Source organism: Lissotriton helveticus, chromosome 3_1 (genome assembly GCF_964261635.1).
Source record: "Lissotriton helveticus chromosome 3_1, aLisHel1.1, whole genome shotgun sequence".
NCBI classification, from domain to species: Eukaryota; Metazoa; Chordata; class Amphibia; order Caudata; family Salamandridae; genus Lissotriton; species Lissotriton helveticus.
In genome coordinates, this window is record NC_136061.1 from 1,537,502,644 (window position 1) to 1,537,525,656 (window position 23,013).

At 46.1% G+C, this 23,013-nt stretch overlaps 1 protein-coding gene across 10 annotated transcripts in view; it reads right to left on the bottom strand.

Moving 5' to 3' along the window:
* Positions 1-23,013, bottom strand: part of PHLDB1 (pleckstrin homology like domain family B member 1) — a 417,405-nt gene that overhangs the window by 228,627 nt on the left and 165,765 nt on the right. For all 10 annotated transcript variants that reach the window (XM_078682222.1, XM_078682223.1, XM_078682232.1 and 7 more), the window contains 2 exons: positions 21,855-21,980; positions 9,353-10,827 (listed from right to left, as the gene is read on the bottom strand). In XM_078682222.1, coding sequence (XP_078538348.1) covers positions 9,353-10,827; positions 21,855-21,980 — 1,601 coding nt within the window. The remainder of the gene's footprint in view (positions 1-9,352; positions 10,828-21,854; positions 21,981-23,013) is intronic.

Consider the following 23,013-nt stretch of genomic DNA (forward strand, 5'->3'; position numbering starts at 1 on the left):
TACCGGTTGCCAGAAGAATCCACGTTAAAGCTGCTTTGTATTACCCACAAAGCAATACATGGAATAGGACCACTCTTCATCAGAAATAAAATCACCAAACACATTCAACAAAGGAACCTCCGCTCTAAAGGAGCATCTCGCCTCAAAATCCCACCATGCAAGAAAAAAACCATGGGTGGCATATCCTTCTCTGTTCAAGCAGCCAAACTATGGAACTCTTTACCCCCAACATAAGATCCACCGACAACCACCTTATCTTCAGAAAACTACTCAAGATCTGGCTCTTCCCCACATAAGCACCATACGGAAACAGAAATTTACAGCAATCCCTCTGTATATAAGCATTTGTTTTCACTATAGATATGTACCTATCTTTGTGTATTACTTTATAAAACGTGTAAAATAATTATGTTGTTAAGAGAAAATAAAAAATAATAATAATAATAATGATAATAATAATAATATTCATCAATAAATAAAAATCATCTTTGGCCTACATGTTCATACTTCCATTGTGCATCTATGTACCTTCCATGTACTTGGATCTGTGCGTCTGTTACTTTTCTCCTGAAAAAGCATATCCAATGCACTACCCTATTTCTCATCCTGTGCCTCTATCAATATATTTAATCTAAATATACTGACTTCTTTTTAGTATCTATATACTTTCAATGTACTTATGGATCTATATATTTATCACTTTCTTCTAATTTAGCATTTCCAATGCACTAGCCTATTTCTCAGCCTATACTTCGCTCAATATATCTTCTAGCCCAACCTTCTGACTCACCTCAAACTTCTTTCTACTACTCCTTCTAATGCACTACCCCATCTCTCATCCTATACATCTATCAATATATCCTCTACATCCACTTTCTTATTTATCCCAAACCCCATACCCCTACTATGATCGGCAAAATAACCCTTTCTAGACTCTCTCCTACTCTACCCCTCCTTGCATCATCTGACACCTCTTTTTACTACACCGATCCCCTAAAACAAACCTTTCTAAACTCTCCCCTCTGACTCCTTCCCTCCAAAACTCCTTTTTACTCATCCAAAAGCCTCTTCCTACTTCTAAGACCTAAAAAAAAAAAAAATCCTTCACTCTTATCCCTCCACTATACTTTTTCAATCAAAATTAACAATTCTATATTCCATATTCAACTATACTAATATACTGCCCAAATAACTGAATAACATATCTACTACTCAAATTACTTCATATTTATAATATACTAATTTTCAACACTAATCCTGTATGGGCTCCGGAGTGGCGTGCTACTCGCCAGAAAAGCGCTTCAACACCCATCAGGGGTAACAAGTGCTATATGAATGCAAATCTTTCTTCCCCTTTTATCCATCCACTATCCTTCTCACTCCAAGTAACAGACTAATATCCACCACTGAAATTACCTCATATTTTATCATATTAATTCACCACTAATCCTTTATAGGCTTCCTGAATAGCATGCGTCAACAAGCGAGCGATAAATAAATACAAACCTTTGTCCTCCTCTGTCCTTCAGCTATCATTCCAAATCCAAATAACTGACTAACCTATCCACCACTTAAAATGTACTTGCATGTTTCACTATACTAATTCAACACTAATCCTCTATGGGTCCCGGAGTAGCGTGCTACCCGCCGAAAAAGCGATTTGACGCCTCGTCAGGGGTAGTAAGCGCTGTATAAATGCAATTACAGGGCTTGTGTACTACACAAATGTCAGGGATCAAGCAATGAAAGCAACATGACCAGTGTCGCCACTTCCCTCCACGTCTCCGCACGCCACGTTCCCAACCCCGGGCTTTCCTGTTACAAATCCAATGTTGTCAGTGGGGCCGGGCCAATGGACGCTTCAGGTGTCAAACTGCAGCCCAGGGATGGAAACCTCTGCATGGTGTCTTGAGGTACGTGCCGTCCATACAGGTCGCTCCTACTACAGAAGGGGCTTTCCAGGAAGTGGGCACATGGCCAACAGCATGTTTTAAGTCTGAAAACTGTGAAAGGGTAAGCTCCAAATTACTGAAGGCAACAGACAATACCATGGCAGCGCCAACAAATTAACCTTGCCCCCAAAATCAGAGGTAGACGCAGTGCAATGCTAAATAGTGAGCTCGGGTTAAGAAAGATCTCATTTTTGGAGCCACAAGGCTGAACATAGGACATAAGTGAACTTTCCATATTTCACGTGTCTCGGACAGCGAAGTGGATGCAACTAATATGACAATATAGGCACATCCCACTTGGCAACAAAACGCCCTTTAAAACTTGACAAATAAGGTTTTGTTCTACAAGAAGGTCCATGTGGCCGCCCACAGAATAGGAGCGAGAGATGTCAATTATCCAAGTCTGGGTTACACCGCCAGCCTCTGGGCCCTGTGCAGTTTGCAGTAAATAGTTAGAGAATTATGTCTAGATACAGTTTTTAATGCATTTGTGTTACATTAAAGCTGCTCAATTATTTCTGTTATACATCCATTTGAAAATAGTACATTCAAAGTAATTGGCAAGTGTGGCATTAAAGCGTCACCAAAGTCATTAACGTCAGTACAAGGATGTGGCGAAATGACCAGAGCTGTTAAGCGGAAAGCTAGGGAACCATGTTAGAGTCACGGCGTTGGCTCACCATCCTGAGTTTCTGGGCGAATTAGTTAATCTCCCCAAGGCTTCCAATAGGCAATGTGTTGTTGAGCAATGTAACTGGCTTTCTTGTAATTTTCTCCAATACTTTTAGGTCTAGTTCGTGCTACATAGAACTGCAAAAGAAACGCAACCAAAAAGCAACCAGCCGGCACACACCATCAAGCAAGAGCTCACTACACGGGCTGATTCTGCACATGCACAGCTATGAGGGATCTGTACACGCACAGCTTTGATGGTCTGTACACCGGCTTTGTACACGCCAATACTGTCCGGTTGTGGAATGTTCTCACTACACACAGAGCGCTGGCAGTGCGCAGTAAAAGACACACACTGAGCTAGTGTGCGGTACTTAAAGCAAGTCACTTGTGCGTATTGGATGCTTGTTGCGCGTCGGGTTGTGTCTGGTTGTCGCATTCGGTTCGGACATTCTGAGTGTGCCACATGGGTTCAGGTGAGTCGCAGCGAGTACCCATAATGTCACCCTGTTTAATTTTAAAACGCTGCCCGTTTTAATGGGTTGAAGATACGCTAACTTTTGGAACTCTGTCACTGGTAATGAACAACGGCCTAACAGGGTGTGCGATGGAATGGTGGTTGTGCAGCGGGGGGATGCAATTTTGCTTGTTCTCCAGCTGCAGGTACACACGGCCTGCTTACGAAGATGGAAGACCCTGCACACAAGGCACAGTAAAGTGGTGGCCCGCATGGCCGGTCGCGGTGCACCAGCTGGCGGGAAAAGGCCTTCGTTTGCACAGCGGTGGGGCATATATATAGCCATTGTGGTACTATGAACTTGGATGCCAAATGTCTAGGGGGAAATAATGGCGGCCGCCTCGCATGATTCGAAAAATAGTCCCCTAGACCGACCCAAAATGTCTAGGCGGCAGTAATGGAGGTCGCCTCCGCATACGATGTTTGGATAATCGTTCGTGGTGCTGTGGGTCATAAGATGTAATGTTTTTGTGGCATGTTAGTGTACATGTTATGGTATTTAGCGATTTACGCACAGAAAGGCAGCGTAAGGCCGACACAAAATTTGTTGTTCCCATTGCGCTAACGGGTATTTGAAATGTTTTGTAATACGTGTTTTACATACATGGTCACAATACTTGTCTTCGCATGCTCATGTGCATTAAAAAGAGTATTTGTTTCATCGAACGTACAAGGTATATCAAGCGGTTACAGCGCGACACTCTGAATACCAAGGTTGCCAGTTCGATCCCCAGGGGGGTCACGCAATGCTCCTAAACTTTGTTTGAGGGTGATGTTTTCCTTCTATGTAACATGGTTTCAGTGTGATGTTTTTCCTTGTAAAATATCTAAAGTTGTTGCTTTGAGAAGTTAGTAATGTCTCTCACTTGCTGAATGATACTTACAATGATTTATTTGTTTCACTCGCAAAACGTAGAGATAACATCCATTTCTCCCACGCCGATGCTAAACGCATAACACGGAAGCAGGTTGCAGGTACGACGTAGCCCAAATGAGCACAGGAAGACGTGACCAAATAAACGAAGGTACAGGTTTGAAAGTTGAGCAAATGGGGTATTATAAACGTTATGGCATTGTCTGTTTGGCCTGCAACTTTAAAGATTGTGCGCACCAATACCAAAATGAAACCGATACATATGACACGTAATTAACGAAGCTCTGGCGAGTCCGCCGTGAGCAAAAGAAACGCGATGCGCGTGCACAATCTCCTGTCCAGGCAGGCATGGCAAACAGGAGACAGTGAGGGAACAAACATGCCTCTCTTGTTGTGAGCATTTTTGACGCGCGCCAATGGGAAGCATGGGTGGAGCTTCCACCCCGCTTCCGAAGCAAAACTGATGACAATAGATCTCGCAAGTGAGCAGAAGTCGCTAGGCGAGACTTAAAAACAGGCCCGATTGATACAGCGAACTGACGTTGGAATAAATATAGCCTTCCTCTTAAAAGCAGAATACAAGCTTTGATGAGCTGAAGAACATTCTGTTAATTAACATTATGAGTGAAAGACCTCAGAGAAAGGACATTTCCACAGACTTGGTTTTTAAACTGACCTACCATATGCCTTAAAAATATTTCTGAAACCTTAAATACTGTATCAATTGCACTTAAAAATAAAATGCAATAGCAGGAACAATAGAAATGTAAGAACACATTAGAAAGTGAATATAAAATTAGGGAATGGAAGTTGGATACTGGAATTTAATATAATCATTCAAACAAAACCAGCCATGGGACCAGCAAACAAATGCACAAGTCAAAAATGGCTGTATCATTTACCTAGTGATGGGATTCCCGGATACTGGCACATGCTACGATAGTCCATAAAATTATAAATTCAATGAGATGGAGAGACAGTAGGTAGAGATAGTGATCTGGGTAGATTATTACAACTTAATCAGCGAGGTGGACATGTGTAGATATTTTGACACACAAGAGTTTATACCATTTTGTTAAATTTTGGAAAAGAGATTTTTTTAAAAGGGCAATTATAGGATGATATAAAGGGAGTCACTGTGCAACTTGACAATTATAAGATCTTGAATTTGCTGTGCATAAGGGGTAAAACAATGGCAGCCAATCAGCTTAACAAAGTTCTTTCTCCCACCAATTTGCAGGAAGCTAAAACATGGTTTATTTCAGTTTTACAACTTATCTCAGTAATTGATCAAGCAAAATTGTAAATTGCTTTTGTATTCACAAAACCTATGGCGTTTTAAGAATTTTAAAAAAGATAACGGAGTAGGGAATCCACATTCAAAATAAAAGGAACAATCTGTCACCTACATAAAGGAACCTTAAAAAGTTAACACAATTTTCTATTTACAAGTCAGTCTTCTGGTACACTTTCCAATGAGCCCAGGTAATTGCAGCACCTCCCCGGAAACAAACTGGAATTCCTTGCATATGCACAAATTAAACATTTGAAAAAGTTTGTGGTCAGCGGTAGAGTCATATTGGAATGAAAAGAGAATTTTGGAAGCACCGACCGGGGTCCCAAAACTCAAAATCTAGCGACACTCTTCAGCTCAATCCAAAATTCACATTCACACGACTCCGGGTTTAACTTGTCCTCCAAATTATGTGCAAGAAGGCCTCCTTGTACACATCTCTTTAGTTGTAACCATAAACTTGGTCTATGGTTACAACTGTCAAGTCAAAAAATAGACATAACGTTTATCCTGAATAATAGAACAGGTTTATGGTATACAGAGACATGCAAAATCCAACGCCACAGGCCAGTGGGTCTCCATCAACTTAAAGAGGGGAAAGAAAACCATACTCTCAGGTTTCAGTTCCAGAAGAAAGCATCTCTATGAGAATTGTCTATATGCCCCTCTTTGCATTTACTCAAATCAAGATCAATGCTATGGAACGTCGCACTAAACAGGAAAAAACACATACTGTGCCGTACAGCAGAAACAGTGCATTAGTCATGAGAATCTTCACACCAAGCAGCCATCATGCTATCACTTCCAGTGAGATCTCATTCCAGGTTACAAAGTAGTCCCAGTGTCCTGGATTCGAGTCTTTTTCCCCCCAGAATAAATCACTGCTTTTATAGATGATTTACATTTATATTTATTACATAAAAGTGTGCTGTATGCGGCTATCACAAACATTTGGCTTAGATCCAACCTTCTTGGTGTAGAGGTTGATTACGAAAGCAACTACTACGCACTTTACTTGAGAAACATTATGGAAAACTGAGTTAATTCTCTAGCACTAAACACAAATTAATAAAATACTCCTCACATTCCCATGCAGCAGAAATAAATGCCTCCGCCTTTCGAAACTGAGCAATTTTAGTCTTTGCAAGCTAGCGAAACGTGTAGGTCGTTCAGATGCCAAAAGCCCCAGAAAGGACGGAAAGAATGTAATATTCAGAATACTCTTTAATTGCGCAAATACTTGGTTGCGAACCAGTTCTCATATGGAACAAAAGAAAAGCACAAGACCTCTTGTCCCAGCCGGGAAGGAATGCACAAAGAGACTGTAGAATTTCAGAAATATTCCAGTCTCTCTCCCTCTTCTTTTTCCCGTGAGACCATTAAAACAGGGTGGATTTGGTAAAACTTTTTAAAAGTGCACAACGTGCTGTTAATATATTTTCATTTTATCTGCATTAATCAGTTTGTCTTTTATCCAGGGAGTAAAGATTGCATAGTAAACATTTTTTTAGAAATAATATTGAGTACTATGGTGCATTTGTAACAAATTTCTGTTGTTTCTTTCGAAATCACCTTGTTCCTTTCCATGCTTAATAAACATTTTCCAACCCGAAAACTACTCTGTATGCAGACTTTTTTTCACCCAACTAGATGGGTCTGTAATTCCTTATGCTTTAACCCCTGTGCAGCGCTAAACAAAGCAGAAACCTTTAAGCTCTACTCCAAGGAGACTCTGCAGCAGAGTGGGTCAAGGAACTGGAATAAACACCACATTTGGGCCATCAAGAAGAAATTAGCTTTATTTTCTGGGACAAAATATGCCAATTCAAACCATGTTTAAAGGGGGAGCGAGCGCAGGTACTTTACCACTGGTTAGCAGGGGTAAAGTGCACAGATTCTAAAACCAGCAAAAATATAGGGTCCAGCAAAAGGCAAACAATATGAGGTGACCATGTAGAAATGTCAAATTCTTACAATAGATCTCTCTATGTGATGAAATGCAGTGTTTTTGCCTCTCAGGCCTTCACTGGGATAAGAAAGCAGAATTAACACGATTAATTGCGTCAATACTCTGCACTGAGTGATATTAAGAACAGGTTTGAGTACCTCTGTCAGTGTTCATTCATGGACTGACTAGTGCCTGAAGGCTGCTACTTGGGTAATGTATATAATCACTCATAGTCTAGGCCTTATGAACTCCATTCTTTTACATGGAGTTGTTTGTATATACCATCATATGTCTTTCAGAAGTAGAATTATTTGGTGGGGATCATAATTTAATGTTCATACTTGTATACATATAATGAACCAGAGTAAGAAAAATAAAGGGCATATGAAGGATTTCACACAACCGATATATCTTTATGGTCTATAAAACCACACCTTAAAACGACTATGTATTTCAAGTACTCCCAGAGCAAACCTCCGAGGCGGCCATGACCACTTTACCTCCAAGTTATTTATTTTGCTTTCTTTCATCTAAAATATCTTATATACGGTTTCAAAAATGAATACCTACTATTAACAAGCTGCAGGTAAAAGAGATGTACCAGATGGATGTCAGAGAATACTGCCCATTAGATTCCCCATGTTAGACTAATGTTCTGATTTGTTACCTTTGCCTCAAATTGTAAAGCGCTCTGATATCCTTCGGGATCAAGTTCGCGCTATATAAAACTTTATAAATAAATTAAAAAAAATAATAATAAACCTCACGGAAGGGCAATATAAGACAATAATCATAATAAATGCCCTCATCAATCTTTATCTGATATCCCACATTTATTGCTCTACCAGGCCTCCCACGATCCCTCCCAATGTCTGTTGAAGCCCACAAAAGACCAGAACTCCCATACCCCAATGCACTCCTTGCACATCCCAGAATGCTTGTTTCTTGGTCCAGGGAGGACCTGGCATGGCATTTTGGGCTCGACTGTTCCCATGGGGAGCAGGGTAAAGACTGATTTGCATATGGCTGGATTTAAATTGGAATGGCATGGGGAGATGAAAAAAAGATGGATTTAGGTCCAGATGTCTGTTCTGGGGTGAATGTTTGGCATTGTTCAACATTCTCTCCATCAATTGTTTTTTTTGCAATTGTCACCCCGAGTGCGATGGGTATGCCCAGACGTGGGTCCCGTGCTCTCCATGCCACTAGGAGGAGAGGAGTTGGCCTAACGGCTAAGGCGCTCGACCTCGGACCTGGGGATCTGGGTTCGAGTCTCGGTAACGACGCCAAAACCTCCTGTGATTCTGGGCAAAATCACTTAATCTCCCCGTGCCTAAAAATGAAAGTGTGTGTCCTCATGTAAAAAAAAACATAACTTGTGCTATGTAAAGCGCTCAGATACCTGATTCAGTTCGGGTCTAGTTCGCGCTATATAAAACTCTACAAAAAAAAAAAAAAACTAGAGTCAAGCTAGCCTGGCTGATATGGGGGGATGCCGCCAAACTAGTCCCAGGATGCTTGTTTCAAGTCCAGGGAGGGCCTGGCCTGGCAGTTCACGCTGGACTGTTCCCATGGGAAGCAGGGTCAAGACTGATTTGCCTAGGGCTACAATTACACTGGAACGGCATGGGGAGCAAAAAAAAAGATGGATTTAGGCCCAGATCTCTGTACTGGGGTGAATGTTTGACACTGATCAGCATTCTCTCCATCAATTGTTTTTTTTTGCACCTTGCGCTTTAGCCACTAAGTACAAGAACAACAGATTGTGTAATACCTTCACACCTTATGTACTGTCACTACTAGTGACTGGCCCATCAGCTGCCATGTAAGCCCATTTCCTCCTCAGTCTCAACGGCCCCATATCCGACACTCTTCCACACCTTGAGGCCCCTCCCACCTAATATTCAGCTCCTCCCTCTCGCACACTCTTTCTGGCCCTCACTTGCCTACTGATTTCTGTGCTTACATGGTGTGTCACTGTGTGCCTCCTAGTCTGTTCTTTCGCTCCCACCCTTCAGCCTTCCTTTCACCTACCCGTCCTTATTCATGCTTCCTTAAGCACCCTCTCTTACCACCCACAACTTCCGTCACTCACCAGGCGCTCCATCTCCTGCTCCCGGAGCCGCTCCTCCCTCTGCCGCCGGTGGTACTCCAGCAAGTCGTCCTCATTGTCGCTGATTTCGGATATGCTGTTCTTGCGCTGCCTCATGGGGGGCAGCTGTATGTCCCCCGACATTTTCCTCTGCATGCGGGGGCTTTGCTTTGGGGATGGCAGCGAGGACAGGCTGTAGGCCGGTGTCAGAGTGGTGCCAAAGCTTGGCCGCCGGTGGGTTGGTGGGTCGCTGCTGTGGAAGGTTGGTGAAGGGCTCCTGTCCCTTCCCGGCCTCCCACTGAAGGGGCCATCGTCCGAGAACCCGGCGGTCCCACTACCAGCTCTGCGCCTCAGCCGAGGGCTCTCGGGCACGTCCCGGATCCCTTTGCCCTGCTGCGCAGAGCTGTCCTGGTGGCTCCTCGTGTGCTGGGAGCTTGGCACCGGGGTGAGAGTCACTGCTGGCGTAGCTCGCCGTGCCACAGAGGGGCTAAGCGGGGGCAGCTCTCGCATGCTCTCTGGGTGTCTCCGGACCACACGCGGGCTCTCGGATGGCTGCATGGACCGGCCGCCATGGTTGGCATGCATGAACCCTGCTGTGTCCACCGACCCAAGGCCTCGGGCTGAGTTCAGCATCTGGCGGGACGGGCTTGAGGCAGCCTGCCTCTCCAGAGCCATCTCTCGGGGTTCCCTCAATGGGCTAGGAGGCCTGTCCTGCAGTGATGCCATGTTTGACCTCGGAGATGGCTGAGGGGGGACTTTTGGACCCATCCTGGGGCTGCCGGGGACACCAGGTGCTTGGCTGCGCCCGCTGTCAGTGGGTGTGATGGAAACAGTGGGCACCGGTGAGCTCTGGAAGGCTGGCCTCAAGCTTTCAGAGGGTTTTCGGGTTTCAGTGAATGTAGAGTGGATGGTGCTCTCCGAATACAAGGCTCGTCTACCCAACGTGGGACTAGGAGGGCTTTCCTGTGCCACCCGCCGCTGTGCCCGTGGGCTCTCAGGGACCCGCTGCCCCCCGCTCGGAGGGAGCACCTTTGGCTGTATGACGTGGCTGTAACTCGAAGAGCGGACTGGCACCATCGGAGGCATTGGGGGGCCGCGCTCGTGGCCCCCCGAGCAGTGGCTGCCCCCACTTCCACTGCTGGCAGCCGACGGGGAGGAGAGCGGGGAAAATGGAGGTGAGGCGTTGTCATAGCTGGACCCCACGGACATAGAGCCAGGGCTGACCGGCGGCGACAGGAGGTAGCGGCCGCCTCCATTCACCATGGGGGCAAGCGGAGTCTGGGCCCCGGAGGCGGCCACCTTCTTCCCACTGGACGTGGTTGGCTCTTCTATTACCAGCGAGTCCATGATGTCCTGCAAGTCCTTCTCGATGGAGCTGACCAGGGAGCTGTGGACACCCGGGGGCCTCTCGGAGGCGGATGCCCTGGACACGTCATGGATGGAACCCTGGTGATTGCCATTCACCAGACTCTGGGACCCTGCAAGAGAAGAATAAAACACGACTGTTAGCAGGAGCTCTGGCCTCACCAGGCAAGAAAACCACTGGATGAAAAGAATCTTTGGACTCATGAGACAGGAGACTACTGTGTAAGAATCAGATCTACCCTCCAGAGACAGGGACCGCCCTGGTTCAGAAGGAGCTCTACCCTCCAGAGACTGGGACCCCCCTGGTTCAGAAGGAGCTCTGCAGCTGAGCGACAGGCATACAACAGGATTTAAAGAAGCACAAACTCTACCACCGTGAACAGTTGGTCTTCTCAATGAGGCTTTGTGTGGGGAAGGGGGGAATATCTTGGTGTTTGCCCCCACTATGGTTTTACTGGAAAAACAGAGGGAACTGCTCAACATGCAGCAACGCGCAGAGGAGCTCACAGCATTATTTCCAAATAACACCTCTCTTAATCTCCCGGTGCTGCTTCACCACAGAGGCAGGTTCAAAACAGCAAGTATAACCTACAAAGGTATTCCCTACATGGCTCTGTTACTCAGAAAAAAAACACCATTCAGGGCAGTGTGCATCATCTGGGAAACAAGACCTGTTGTGTCTTGCAAGCCTAGATTTTAGAAAACAACCTTCACTTCTATCGTGTGAGCCTTAGAAGCAGAGTCTCACAGCTTAAGGAGATAAGTAATGGCCCCAGTACTCTCCCTTAACCGCATGCGTGCGGCATGATTCCCCCCCGTACGCTGGATTTTGCGAAAGCGCACTTTACATGACGAGCTGGGCTCGTCATGAGCGTGCGAGGAGGCTACCTCATGACGAGCCCAGCTCGTCATGAGCGTCGAAGGGGTTAAGCACACTAAAAATGTCAAACATTTTATGAAGCGTGTCACCAAAAAAGGTGGTTGTGGACCTATGCATCAACACAACCAATGGGGTTCTTACTGAACAGCATGGTTAGCTCAATTTCAGAGAGAGAGAGAGAGACAGTTGCACAGGTTTGCGAGCCCCTTATCTAGAAAGCTGCAACCATAAACAACAAGAAAAAAGGTACTCTGTAAATGTTCTTTGTGAGCAATCTATTAAAAAGGCACTGCTGATGCATACTAGTGCAACGAAGAACAGCGGAACTAAAAAAAAGTATTGGCAAAGCAAACAGTCTCGCCTATATGAGAACTATTGGCTTTGCCAATGTCTTTTAGCCATGTACAGCAGCGGGGCTGTGCCTCATGGCTAAAAGTAAAGTTAGAAAAAGTACTAAGACATAGCCAGTGCTGGCACCATAGTGATTTTCTTCTAATGAGACGGGCAAGCAGGGAAGGGCCTTGGGGGGTACAGCAAGCAGTGACAATGAGGGATGGAGGGACGAGGGCAGCAAAACAGAGAAGGTGTGGCGGGAGAGGGAAGAAGTAACATAGAGAAGGCGTGAGTGGGAAAGGAGGAAATTGTACCTAAATCACAGCTGACCAGTGGATGGACACTAATCAAGAGGAAGCAATCTGTGCTTGGTCCATGCTCCACAGAAAGAAATGGAATGGACACCCAATTCACACTGGCCAATTAGGAGGTAGCAAATAAGGGTGACAATGAAGCCAATGAATAGTAAGCAATGGGTGGGCTCCAAGCCTTTTATTGTAAACAATACCTCTTCACAGCGACAGCACATGCTCTGTTGACTGGAAAGACGTAATAAAAATGTTGGCCTTTGGAACTTAAAATCAAGCATGGTGTTAGCCATATTAAAATGGTCTTCCTAGTTAACAAGCCTACGGAATATTGAGTCTCCCCTTACTGTCATCTATAATGTCTTTTCATTGTCTAAGGTGAAAGATTGTGGTACTTTACTCACAAAAGGTTCCTGGCTAAATAGGCAGCATCCATCTGGTTACATCCTTTACGAAGTTTTAAAAGTAGATGGGATTCTGGAGAATGGTTTTAAGTTGGAGTTTTTCGCTATCTATTTCTGGAATTTGGGATCAAACTGACGTTCTTTAGAAGAGTGAAAAAGTCATCCTTAATCCTAATGGGAGTATTTTAAGCGGTTAAAAAATGAAACATGTATTCTTAATTTTAGATCATGTGTATATTTTTTGCTTAACTCAATCCTCTTTGTAGATGGAAATTCAAGTAGATTAACTATGTTTTTTAACCTTCAAGCCCCTCATCAGATCAGGCAGCAGCATCAGTATTACTCCTTCATACAGAACGTCACTGCTGGCGTTACTCATCAGTACCCGTTAGAGCAGCACAGGTGCAGTGTGGGGAGAGCTCTCTCTACCTGTTACACCCTATTATTCTGTTGGGAGAATCTGGATGACTGTATGGAGTAAAAGAAAGCACACCAGTACACTGCTTATCTGGTGGTTGAGACGGGGCGTGAGCATCACCCAAGATATGAGGCAAATGTTACCGGACATACGAGATATTTACATCACTTATTCGCATTTATGGTATTTGATTCAGATATGGTACGTGCTGCAACCCATTTGTGCAACTGAAAGAGTTGCTCTAGAGAGGTTTCTTTCGTCTGCAAGCTTTAACCATTTAGCAGTTGCATTCAGCAATGCATGCCACACATACAACATGCCAACAAATTGCTATTGACAGCCCTCCAATGCCTGAACAGGACTGGTCCACTTAAAAAAGAAAAAGAAAAAAGAAAGGCTTACATTGTTAGTGCAACTGTGTGTGCGAGTGAGAGGAGAGGGGCAGTCCTAGGCACTCAAGCAGCTCCTAGAGTGGTGGGTGGTGCCCACGGGACCCTGTAATGCGTAGCCCTCTGCTCCCGTTGGCTGCATTCCTGGAAGCAGCGTGCACCACCATGTTCCCGCCTTTAGGTTAGAAGCTTGAAGCCAACATTAGTACAGGCACATCAGTTATTAGAACACAGCCAATAATGCAGAGAGCATGCAGGTACTGCAAGCAGCAGCGCAGACGGGCGCAATGAATGCAGGCAGCAAGCAGGTACTGTAAACAACAGAGCGGGTGCAATGAATGCAGGCAGCAAGCAGGTACTGTAAACAACAGAGCGGGTGCAATGAATGCAAGCAGCAAGTAGCAGAGAGGGGTGCAATGGATGCAGACAGCAAGCAGGTACTGCAAACTGAAGTGCAGAGAAGGGCGCAATAATGCAAGCAGCATGCAGGTACTGCAAACAGAAGTACAGAGAGGGACACAATTAATGCAGGCGGCAAGCAGCAGTGCTGAGAGAGGCGCAATGAATGGAGGCAGCAAGGAGGTACTGCAAACAGCAGTGCAGTGAGGGGCGCAATGAATACAGGCAGCAAGTAGCAGAGCAGAGAGGGGTGCAATGAATGCAGACAGCAAGGAGGTACTGCAAACAGCAGTGCAGTGAGGGGCGCAATGAATACAGGCAGCATGCAGGTACTGTAAACAACAGAGCGGGTGCAATGAATGCAGGCAGCAAGTAGCAGAGCAGAGAGGGGTGCAATGAATGCAGACAGCAAGCAGGTACTGCAAACAGCAGTGCAGTGAGGGGCGCAATGAATGCAGGCAGCATGCGGGTACTGTAAACAACAGAGCAGGTGCAATGAATGCAGGCAGCAAGTAGCAGAGCAGAGAGGGGTGCAATGAATGCAGACAGCAAGCAGGTACTTCAAACTGAAGTGCAGTGAGGGGCGCAATGAATGCAGGCAGCATGCGGGTACTGTAAACAACAGAGCGGGTGCAATGAATGCAGGCAGCAAGTAGCAGAGCAGAGAGGGGTGCAATGGATGCAGACAGCAAGCAGGTACTTCAAACTGAAGTGCAGTGAGGGGCGCAATGAATGCAGGCAGCATGCGGGTACTGTAAACAACAGAGCGGGTGCAATTAATGCAGGCAGCAAGTAGCAGAGCAGAGAGGGGTGCAATGGATGCAGACAGCAAGCAGGTACTGCAAACAGAAGTACAGAGAGGGACACAATTAATGCAGGCGGCAAGCAGCAGTGCTGAGAGAGGCGCAATGAATGGAGGCAGCAAGGAGGTACTGCAAACAGCAGTGCAGCGAGGGGCGCAATGAATGCAGGCAGTAAGCAGCAGAGCAGAGAGGGGTGCAATGAATGCAGGCAGCATGCAGGTACTGCAAAAAGCAGAGCGGGTGCACAATGAATGCAGACAGCAAGCAGGATCAGCAAGCAGCAGTGCAGAGAGGGGCACAATGAATGCAGACAGCAAGCAGGTACTGCAAGCAGCAGTGCAGAGAGGGAAGCAATGAGTGCAGGGAGCAAGAAGGTACTGCAAACAAGAGCAGAGAGGGGCATAATAAATGGAGGCAGCATGCTGAAACAACTACTACTGGTGCAGGCACGGGCCAATAGTGTAGGCCTTTAATGCAGGTTCAGGAGCCATTCATGCAGGTCCAGCAGTTAACTATATAAGCCTTTTGTAGGTATGGCCGTCTTAACTGCAGGTAGCAGGCAGGTACACACAACAATTGAAGCAGGAACTGGGCCGTTTCTCTAAGCAGCAGGCAAGCACAGACAATCATTAGACAGGCATGGACCATGTATGCAGGTAAACCACTATTTACTGCTATAGAACAGGTTTCCATCTGTTAAATCTGGATTACCATAAGTAGTTGGAGGGACGCCACACAGTGATTTAGGACAAATCATGTATTAATTGCTATTAATCAATGTTATTAAAAAAAATAGGCTTTCGATCCAGCAAAATACTTGAGAATACCATGATTATATATTTAGTAACAGCAAAAAGACCTTAAAAAGGTGGTACAGGAACAAAAAAAATCAACAATGCAGTGATCTCACAATGAGAGGTGTGTCGCACGTATTTGTGAGTGACAAAAAAAGACAATAAAGGTTAAAATCCGAATGGCATTGCACGTTATTTTAAATGAGGCAAGACAACAATGTCCCCAGAGAGTTATTTTAGACGTAAGAGACAGTACAGAGGGCAAAGCTGTCTTGCAATATGTGCCTCTCATCTAATGAGAATGCAGTGGAGGGGATTCACTCCTTCTCCAATACTGTGATTCTTTCCAGTCTGCATCAGCATTTAAATTATTCAGCAGCCATTTATTTTTTGTGTCTAACCCACAGATAGCTTTAGCTGTCTGGCGAGGGCTACTGTCATCACACACCACAACATATGCAGATACATACACAGAAAGAGGTTTTTGGGCAGCCCCTTCCAGCCATTGGCTACTTTGGCTGGCTGGCTTTGGACACTGGCTGACACACAGGTTCGTTAGTGTTGATATCAGCCTATGACATTTCAGAGATGTGAACACCAGAAAAGTAAAATGGCTTTCATCATTGCTACATACACATGCACTGGCTTTACCTCCTTCAACACTCATTCCTCCAGCTCGTTAGTTACTCTCTGGAGCTCCCCCACCAATTACCAGTCCCACCTTAAAACAAGCATTGAAAATGCAATAGGTCTCGCAATAGAAGAGTTTGACATTTTTCGTTTTGCAAATGGATGAGTGGCGTTGCGTGGATGAGTGGCGTTGCGTGGATGAGTGGCATTGCGTGGGTGAGTGGCGTTGCGTGGGTGAGTGGCGTTGCGTGGGTGAGTGGCGTTGCGTGGGTGAGTGGCGTTGCGTGGGTGAGTGGCGTTGCGTGTGTGGCGTTGCATGTGTGAGTGGCGTTGCGTGTGTGTGTGGCGTTGCGTGTGTGTGTGGCGTTGCGTGGGTGAGTGGCGTTGCGTGGGTGAGTGGCGTTGCGTGGGTGAGTGGCGTTGCGTGTGTGGCGTTGCGTGTGTGTGTGGCGTTGCGTGTGTGTGTGGCGTTGCGTGTGTGTGTGGCGTTGCGTGGGTGAGTGGCGTTGCGTGGGTGAGTGGCGTTGCGTGGGTGAGTGGCATTGCGTGTGTGTGTGGCGTTGCGTGGGTGAGTGGCGTTGCGTGGGTGAGTGGCGTTGCGTGGGTGAGTGGCGTTGCGTGGGTGAGTGGCGTTGCGTGGGTGAGTGGCGTTGCGTGGGTGAGTGGCGTTGCGTGGGTGAGTGGCGTTGCGTGGGTGAGTGGCGTTGCGTGGGTGAGTGGCGTTGCGTGTGTGAGTGGCGTTGCGTGTGTGTGTGGCGTTGCGTGTGTGTGTGGCGTTGCGTGTGTGTGTGGCGTTGCGTGTGTGTGTGGCGTTGCGTGTGTGTGTGGCGTTGCGTGTGTGTGTGGCGTTGCGTGTGTGAGTGGCGTTGCGTGTGTGAGTGGCGTTGCGTGGGTGAGTGGCGTTGCGTGGGTGAGTGGCGTTGCGTGGGTGAGTGGCGTTGCGTGGGTGAGTGGCGTTGCGTGGCTGAGTGGCGTTGCGTGGCTGAGTGGCGTTGCGTGGCTGAGTGGCGTTGCGTGGCTGAGTGGCGTTGCGTGGGTGAGTGGCGTTGCGTGGGTGAGTGGCGTTGCGTGGGTGAGTGGCGTTGCGTGGGTGAGTGGCGTTGCGTGTGTGAGTGGCGTTGCGTGTGTGAGTGGCGTTGCGTGTGTGAGTGGCGTTGCGTGTGTGAGTGGCGTTGCGTGTGTGAGTGGCGTTGCATGTGTGAGTGGCGTTGCATGTGTGTGTGGCGTTGCGTGTGTGTGGCGTTGCGTGTGTGGCGTTGCGTGTGTGGCGTTGCGTGTGTGGCGTTGCGTGTGTGGCGTTGCGTGTGTGTGTGGCGTTGCGTGTGTGAGTGGCGTTGCGTGTGTGTGTGGCGTTGCGTGTGTGAGTGGCGTTGCGTGGGTGAGTGGCGTTGCGTGGGTGAGTGGCGTTGCGTGGGTGAGTGGCGTTGCGTGGGTGAGTGGCGTTGCGTGGGTGAGTGGCGTTGCGTGGGTGAGTGGCGTTGCGTGGGTGAGTGGCGTTGCGTGTGTGAGTGGCGTTGCGTGTGTGAGTGGCGTTGCGTGGGTGAGTGGCGTTGCGTGGGTGAGTGGCGTTGCGTGGGTGAGTGGCGTTGCGTGGGTGAGTGGCGTTGCGTGGGTGAGTGGCGTTGCGTGGGTGAGTGAATGGTTAGCTGTTGCTTATGCGACGTATAGCACTTAATACTAAAGTAGGCAGACCTTCTTAGCCTTTGTGAGAATAATAGCAAAATAAAAATAAAAACCAGATCAAGTCAAGGACGCAAACGGCACCATGCTATTGTTTATTTACTCAGATGATTTGCATAAAAATGTAACTTGTGAGCACGTTTCTCTAACTCTCCAATAATCCCATTACAACACTTTGTACAAATGAGATTGGGACTCATCCTTCCGAAGTCGAGAAAAATGTGCAACGCTGTGTTGTAGTTAATTTTTTTAATTAACAAAATGCAAATAATGTGGAGAGATTTCAAGTGATTCAGGAATGGGCGCCCTTGTAAAGAGAAAGTACGGCCGGCCTGGGCAGTGATAGGGGAGGAGGGAGGAGAAATGCGAGTCACGGCAGCAGCAGCCTTTGATGTGCCTGCCGGCCGGCCGTGAATAATTAGGGGGTGAGAAATGCGCTCGGAGGGCTGCCTTTGATGTGGTAATGCGAGGCAGGCAGGCAGGCGGCTGGTGGCATTGTGCACGCGCTTTTTAGGGCTTGCGCAAGCGCAATGACCTAAAAAGCACATGCACTTGAAGGAATCGCCAGTGGAATCGCCAGTGGTGGATAAACACTGGATAAGCCCCTATAGAGCTTCGCCAGCTATGCGCTGAAGCGCATCAGCAGGCGAGCCCTAAAAAATATATATATATATATATATATATTTTGGGGGGAGGGCTGAGTGGCTGCAGAGTGCTACCAGGCCACTTGTCTCTCATTTACATGCTGTTGTGCACTTTATTTGTATATTATTGTCCTGAAATAGCCATTGGTAATGCTGGAATGGTATAGTAAAATAAATAACGCCACAGGTGGCCCAAAATAAATAAATAATCCACCGGTGCATCACAATGTTTACATGGTTTTTCCTACTATTACAAGATGGCACCAGTGCATTCTACATGCATGCTTCGTGATGGCAGGAGCACCAATCCAAACAAGCATTGGCAGAGATAGTAGGTCGGCATGTGCCTTTTCGATACAAAGTTACAGGCATTACGATTTTTATCTTTGTGTTTTTTTCCTCAGTCTGTGCATGTGCGGCTCACTTCTGACGGTGCCATCACTGGATTGTTGATTGATTGTACTTGTAGCACCCACTTGAGATTCTTTTGCTTTAACAAAATATACTCATGGTATATTTAATTATTTGAGTCTCATGTCTACTTTCTCCCGACACTTGTTTTTATAAATCCATATGATGTGCACTATGGATTTGGCAAAGTCACCCATAGGAATATACTCTTACTATGGGTGATGATCAGAATTTACCCAAAGGATAAGAAATTTTATTTCTGTGTATAATGCAATCCATGTTCTTAGGGATAGAGTCGCCGTTGCTGCATTTATAACTGTTAAAACCATCAAATTGTCCAGCAAGAAGAGCCTGGTGTCATACTACGATCGCAGACGTACTTCGTGCCTGCCAAGCACACCTTGCATGACCGAGTCCCATTCTCGGAGTAAAACCATTTATTGGATAGACGACCAAGGGGAATGCAAGTTAAAAAAAAATTGTGTGAGAGAGAGACCATTATATCTAAATTAACAAAGCCCAATACCTGGGGAAGTCAGGAAGCGGTGGCAGGAAAAGAAATTGGGTGGAACCTGAAGATATGGCCTACAGGCCGCCCAGACTGCCCATCTTCGCAGGAAGGACCAAGGACACACTGAATGATGAAGTGGCTCTGAACAATGGGGTTCTAAGTCAGTTGTTTGGCGGATTTCTGGATTAATGTGCCTCACCCCTCACTGAACCATAAACAAGAAATAACTTTGATGGCGGGCATCTTGGAGCAGGCTTGTTTACACATAAAGTATGGAGGTATCTGAGCCTAGATCAAAACTCTGTAAGAAGATACAAGTACAAGAGGAAATTTACCCCTACTTTACTAGGCAGCAGAGGACCATACTGGAACTCCCAAACCTACCCCAAACTGGAGTTTCCAAAGTTGGGGAAAGTCAACAGACTGCTGACGAACACTTGAAAGATAGGTGTACCCCCCCGGTTTGAAAGGTGAACTATAACATCAGAAAGACTGTGCTCTGTAGTGCTGAACAGGAGGTGGATAAATGGGAATATGCAAGTGAAAAAATGGATGTTGCTGAATGGGTGGTGACACTGTGACGGTAGTGCGGAACCCACAAACAGACTTATTTTGTAAGAATGGTGATGATCATTCAGGACGTTGTCTTTGGATAACTCCCAGGGTTGGTCTGGTGGACACTACGGCGGTGTACGAGTTTTATGGTTATGTGTTGACTATTCAGGCATCGATGGTGACGCAGCAACCGAACATAAGATGAAACAATTGGTCATCAGAGAATTAGGGTCACAGAAAGTAAAGAAGGGAGTTACTTGACCAAGCCAGACTGCGGATTAAACAGCGGAACAGAATCGGTATCCCAAATTGCATCTAGTGAACAGCTTGGGAGGGGGTGAAGAGACTTGAAGAAGAAACCTGGGGTCAAGATTAGGGTTGACCAGAATTCCTGTCACACAACTCCTTCCATCCTTGTGGGTGAAATTTTGCACAACTAAAAACTTGACAATTTCACAAATTGGGGTAGTTTAACATTTTTGACTCTTTGCTTCAAACAGCAGAATTTTTTTAAGTTAATCAGAAGTATGTAGCAAAGTGACCGGCAAAAAAAGAAAAATAATTAGCGAGTATTCATTTTCCTATCATACAGAAAAGCTTTTACATACACAGATGTACGTTTTAACCAAAGAAATAGTCGGCAATGTTTTTCTAATGTATATTTATGAATCAAAAAGGCAAGCCCTTTTCCGTCCTTAACTTAAGTTATTTAGGAGTATAAAAACTGGATTCGGTAATTACAGAATTAAGGAGAACATTGCGAGGGTGATACTGGGTCAAAATAGCAAAAAATCATTAAGTCATTTTGGAAGAAAAAACACTGATTTGCATTTTAACTTTTGAACTATTGTTTCTGAAATCCACTGTACACTAAGCAGAAAATTAAGGGTTCAGTAATATTTGGACGCAGAGTGATGTCTGCCCTGACCTTACAGCCTAAAGACAACAGTTTATCCAATCTACTGCTGCACTTCCTGCCCTGAGGGAGGTAAAAACAGGGGAAAAAATCCAGAAAAAACAAGTTCATCTCCAAAAAAGTCTCAACTACCTCTAGTGGAATCTGGGCTTGTGGAGAGCTGGTGTGCAGTGTTATGCATCTTGGAGTAGGTCTGTGGAGGCATTCGGGCAAAAACCCCCATAGCTAATCACAGTGGTGGTACACATGACCTTTGACCTCAGGAAGTTCAACTGGCATATTTGTGTCTAGACGGTGAATAAGATGGGAGTCTGCCTCCTTCTGATTACCGGAAAAACCTTGGCCCTTGACAGGAATTTTCAGTGGGAAATTGGGCTGAACCACGCTGAAATTCGCAGAAGCATTGCTGGTTACAATCCGAAGTGTATGCCTGCAAAAACAGACGTACCAGAACATGGGTGTCCAACCTATCTCCAGTGAAGCCGGATATAGATCAAATCAAGCCATTCATGTAAGATAAATTTCCATATAATAAATATAAATGAGACTCATTTGCATACTCTGTGGTTTTACGACAAATCTGGCAAGAATCCAGGCGTTCCGGGTTTACGCTGGACATCCCAGCGCTCACAGATGGAAAAACTCAATCTCTTCACAAATCTCGACGAAAAAGCGTTGTTGATCATACCGATGACATAATGGAAGCTAAAAACAAACCCAGCAATATCCAGGGGGTATAAATTAGGAAACCAGCCAATCTCGAGTGGTGAAAACTGAACTGTATTTGGGCTTTTCAAGACCTTAGACCTTTACCACAGAATTTCTAAAAACGTACCTAATGCCCTGCCATAAGATGTTCTCTATAGCCAAAATCCACCATCTCTGTTCTTGTATGAATTTCCCTGTTATATTTGTTATTAAAACTTTTAGCCTTGAGAATCAAATTCATGAGTAACTTTGTATATTGAATAAGGAGAAGACTGGACTTTCTTACCAAATGACACACCTGGCTACTCCAAACACTGACCCAAGTTGTCTTGCGCGTGCACATTTACCCATAATTACCTGTGCTGTGTCCGTAGGGTGCTGCTGGACTCCTCGCCCCTGCCGGGATCATGCTGCGCATCCACTGGGCCTCAGCAGGGTGGTTAAAACGTAGGAAGGTTGACTGTCCCAGGCAAATCATGCACCCTGCGGAGAAAGGTTCCGGATCAGAGTTCACATTTTGTAAAATAACATTGCCCTAGTTGTTTTTGTTATAGGCTGCCCTCTGCTGGCTGGTCTAGAACACATGCTGGACAACCCCATGCAGGTGGGTGTGGCAAGGTCAGCCCCCTCTATTCATACCCACATCTTTCCACACTTGCCATTGCATATAATCCTGCCACATCGAGGTCTAGCCTGCCATCAGGGGGCTTAGGCCAGGTTATTTCTGATTCAGTTAGGTGTTTTTTCATAAATAGTCCGCAAATCCTAATGACTTCACAAGCCAGAATATGCATGGTCTGCTTTGTAGCAGCTACGAACGGAGAAAGCCCACAGACCCTATAGAAAGTGGAGCCTAACTGACCACAGAGATAAAATAGCATACCCGGTCATCACAAACGGGTCACCATCCCCGTGCAATACTGTCCTGTACACTCTTGGCCTCATATACCTTTCATATTGCACATACTCTGCTAAGTGTTAGCTACTCACATTATTACCACGTATGAGACATGCCCAAGCCAGATGTTGCTCCCGTGGATGCGGGGTGTACCTTCATGGGAGGTGTTTGGGAGTTACCCCTGCGCCCCCCCAATAAATGTATTTTCAGAAAAATTGTTGGGTAGAGGTGCTTTCAGTCGGGTATTGTGAGAGGCCAGTCAGATTTCACCAAGGATTTTTACATACACAAATACACTCTTCCCTCGTTGTTTTAAAAGTCCTCGGAATATTGCTTATTTTACAAAACACTGCGTTTTCTCCCTTAGTACCCCTACTCATCTACATTCCTCTCCGCTGCCCCTTAGGCCCCTTTCATGTCCTATAATGTATTTAAACATTATTTGCCACCAGTCGGATTGCCAGAAAATCGGAAGCCCGTCCCCCAAAAAAAGTCCTACTGACCAAGCTACGTCCCTGCTGCCGCCCAGAGGCCCGGAAACTAGGGTACAACTAGTGTCCTCCCTGGAGGGACCCCTCTAACAGACATGGCTGGGAGCCTGCGCACCTCCAAGGCTGG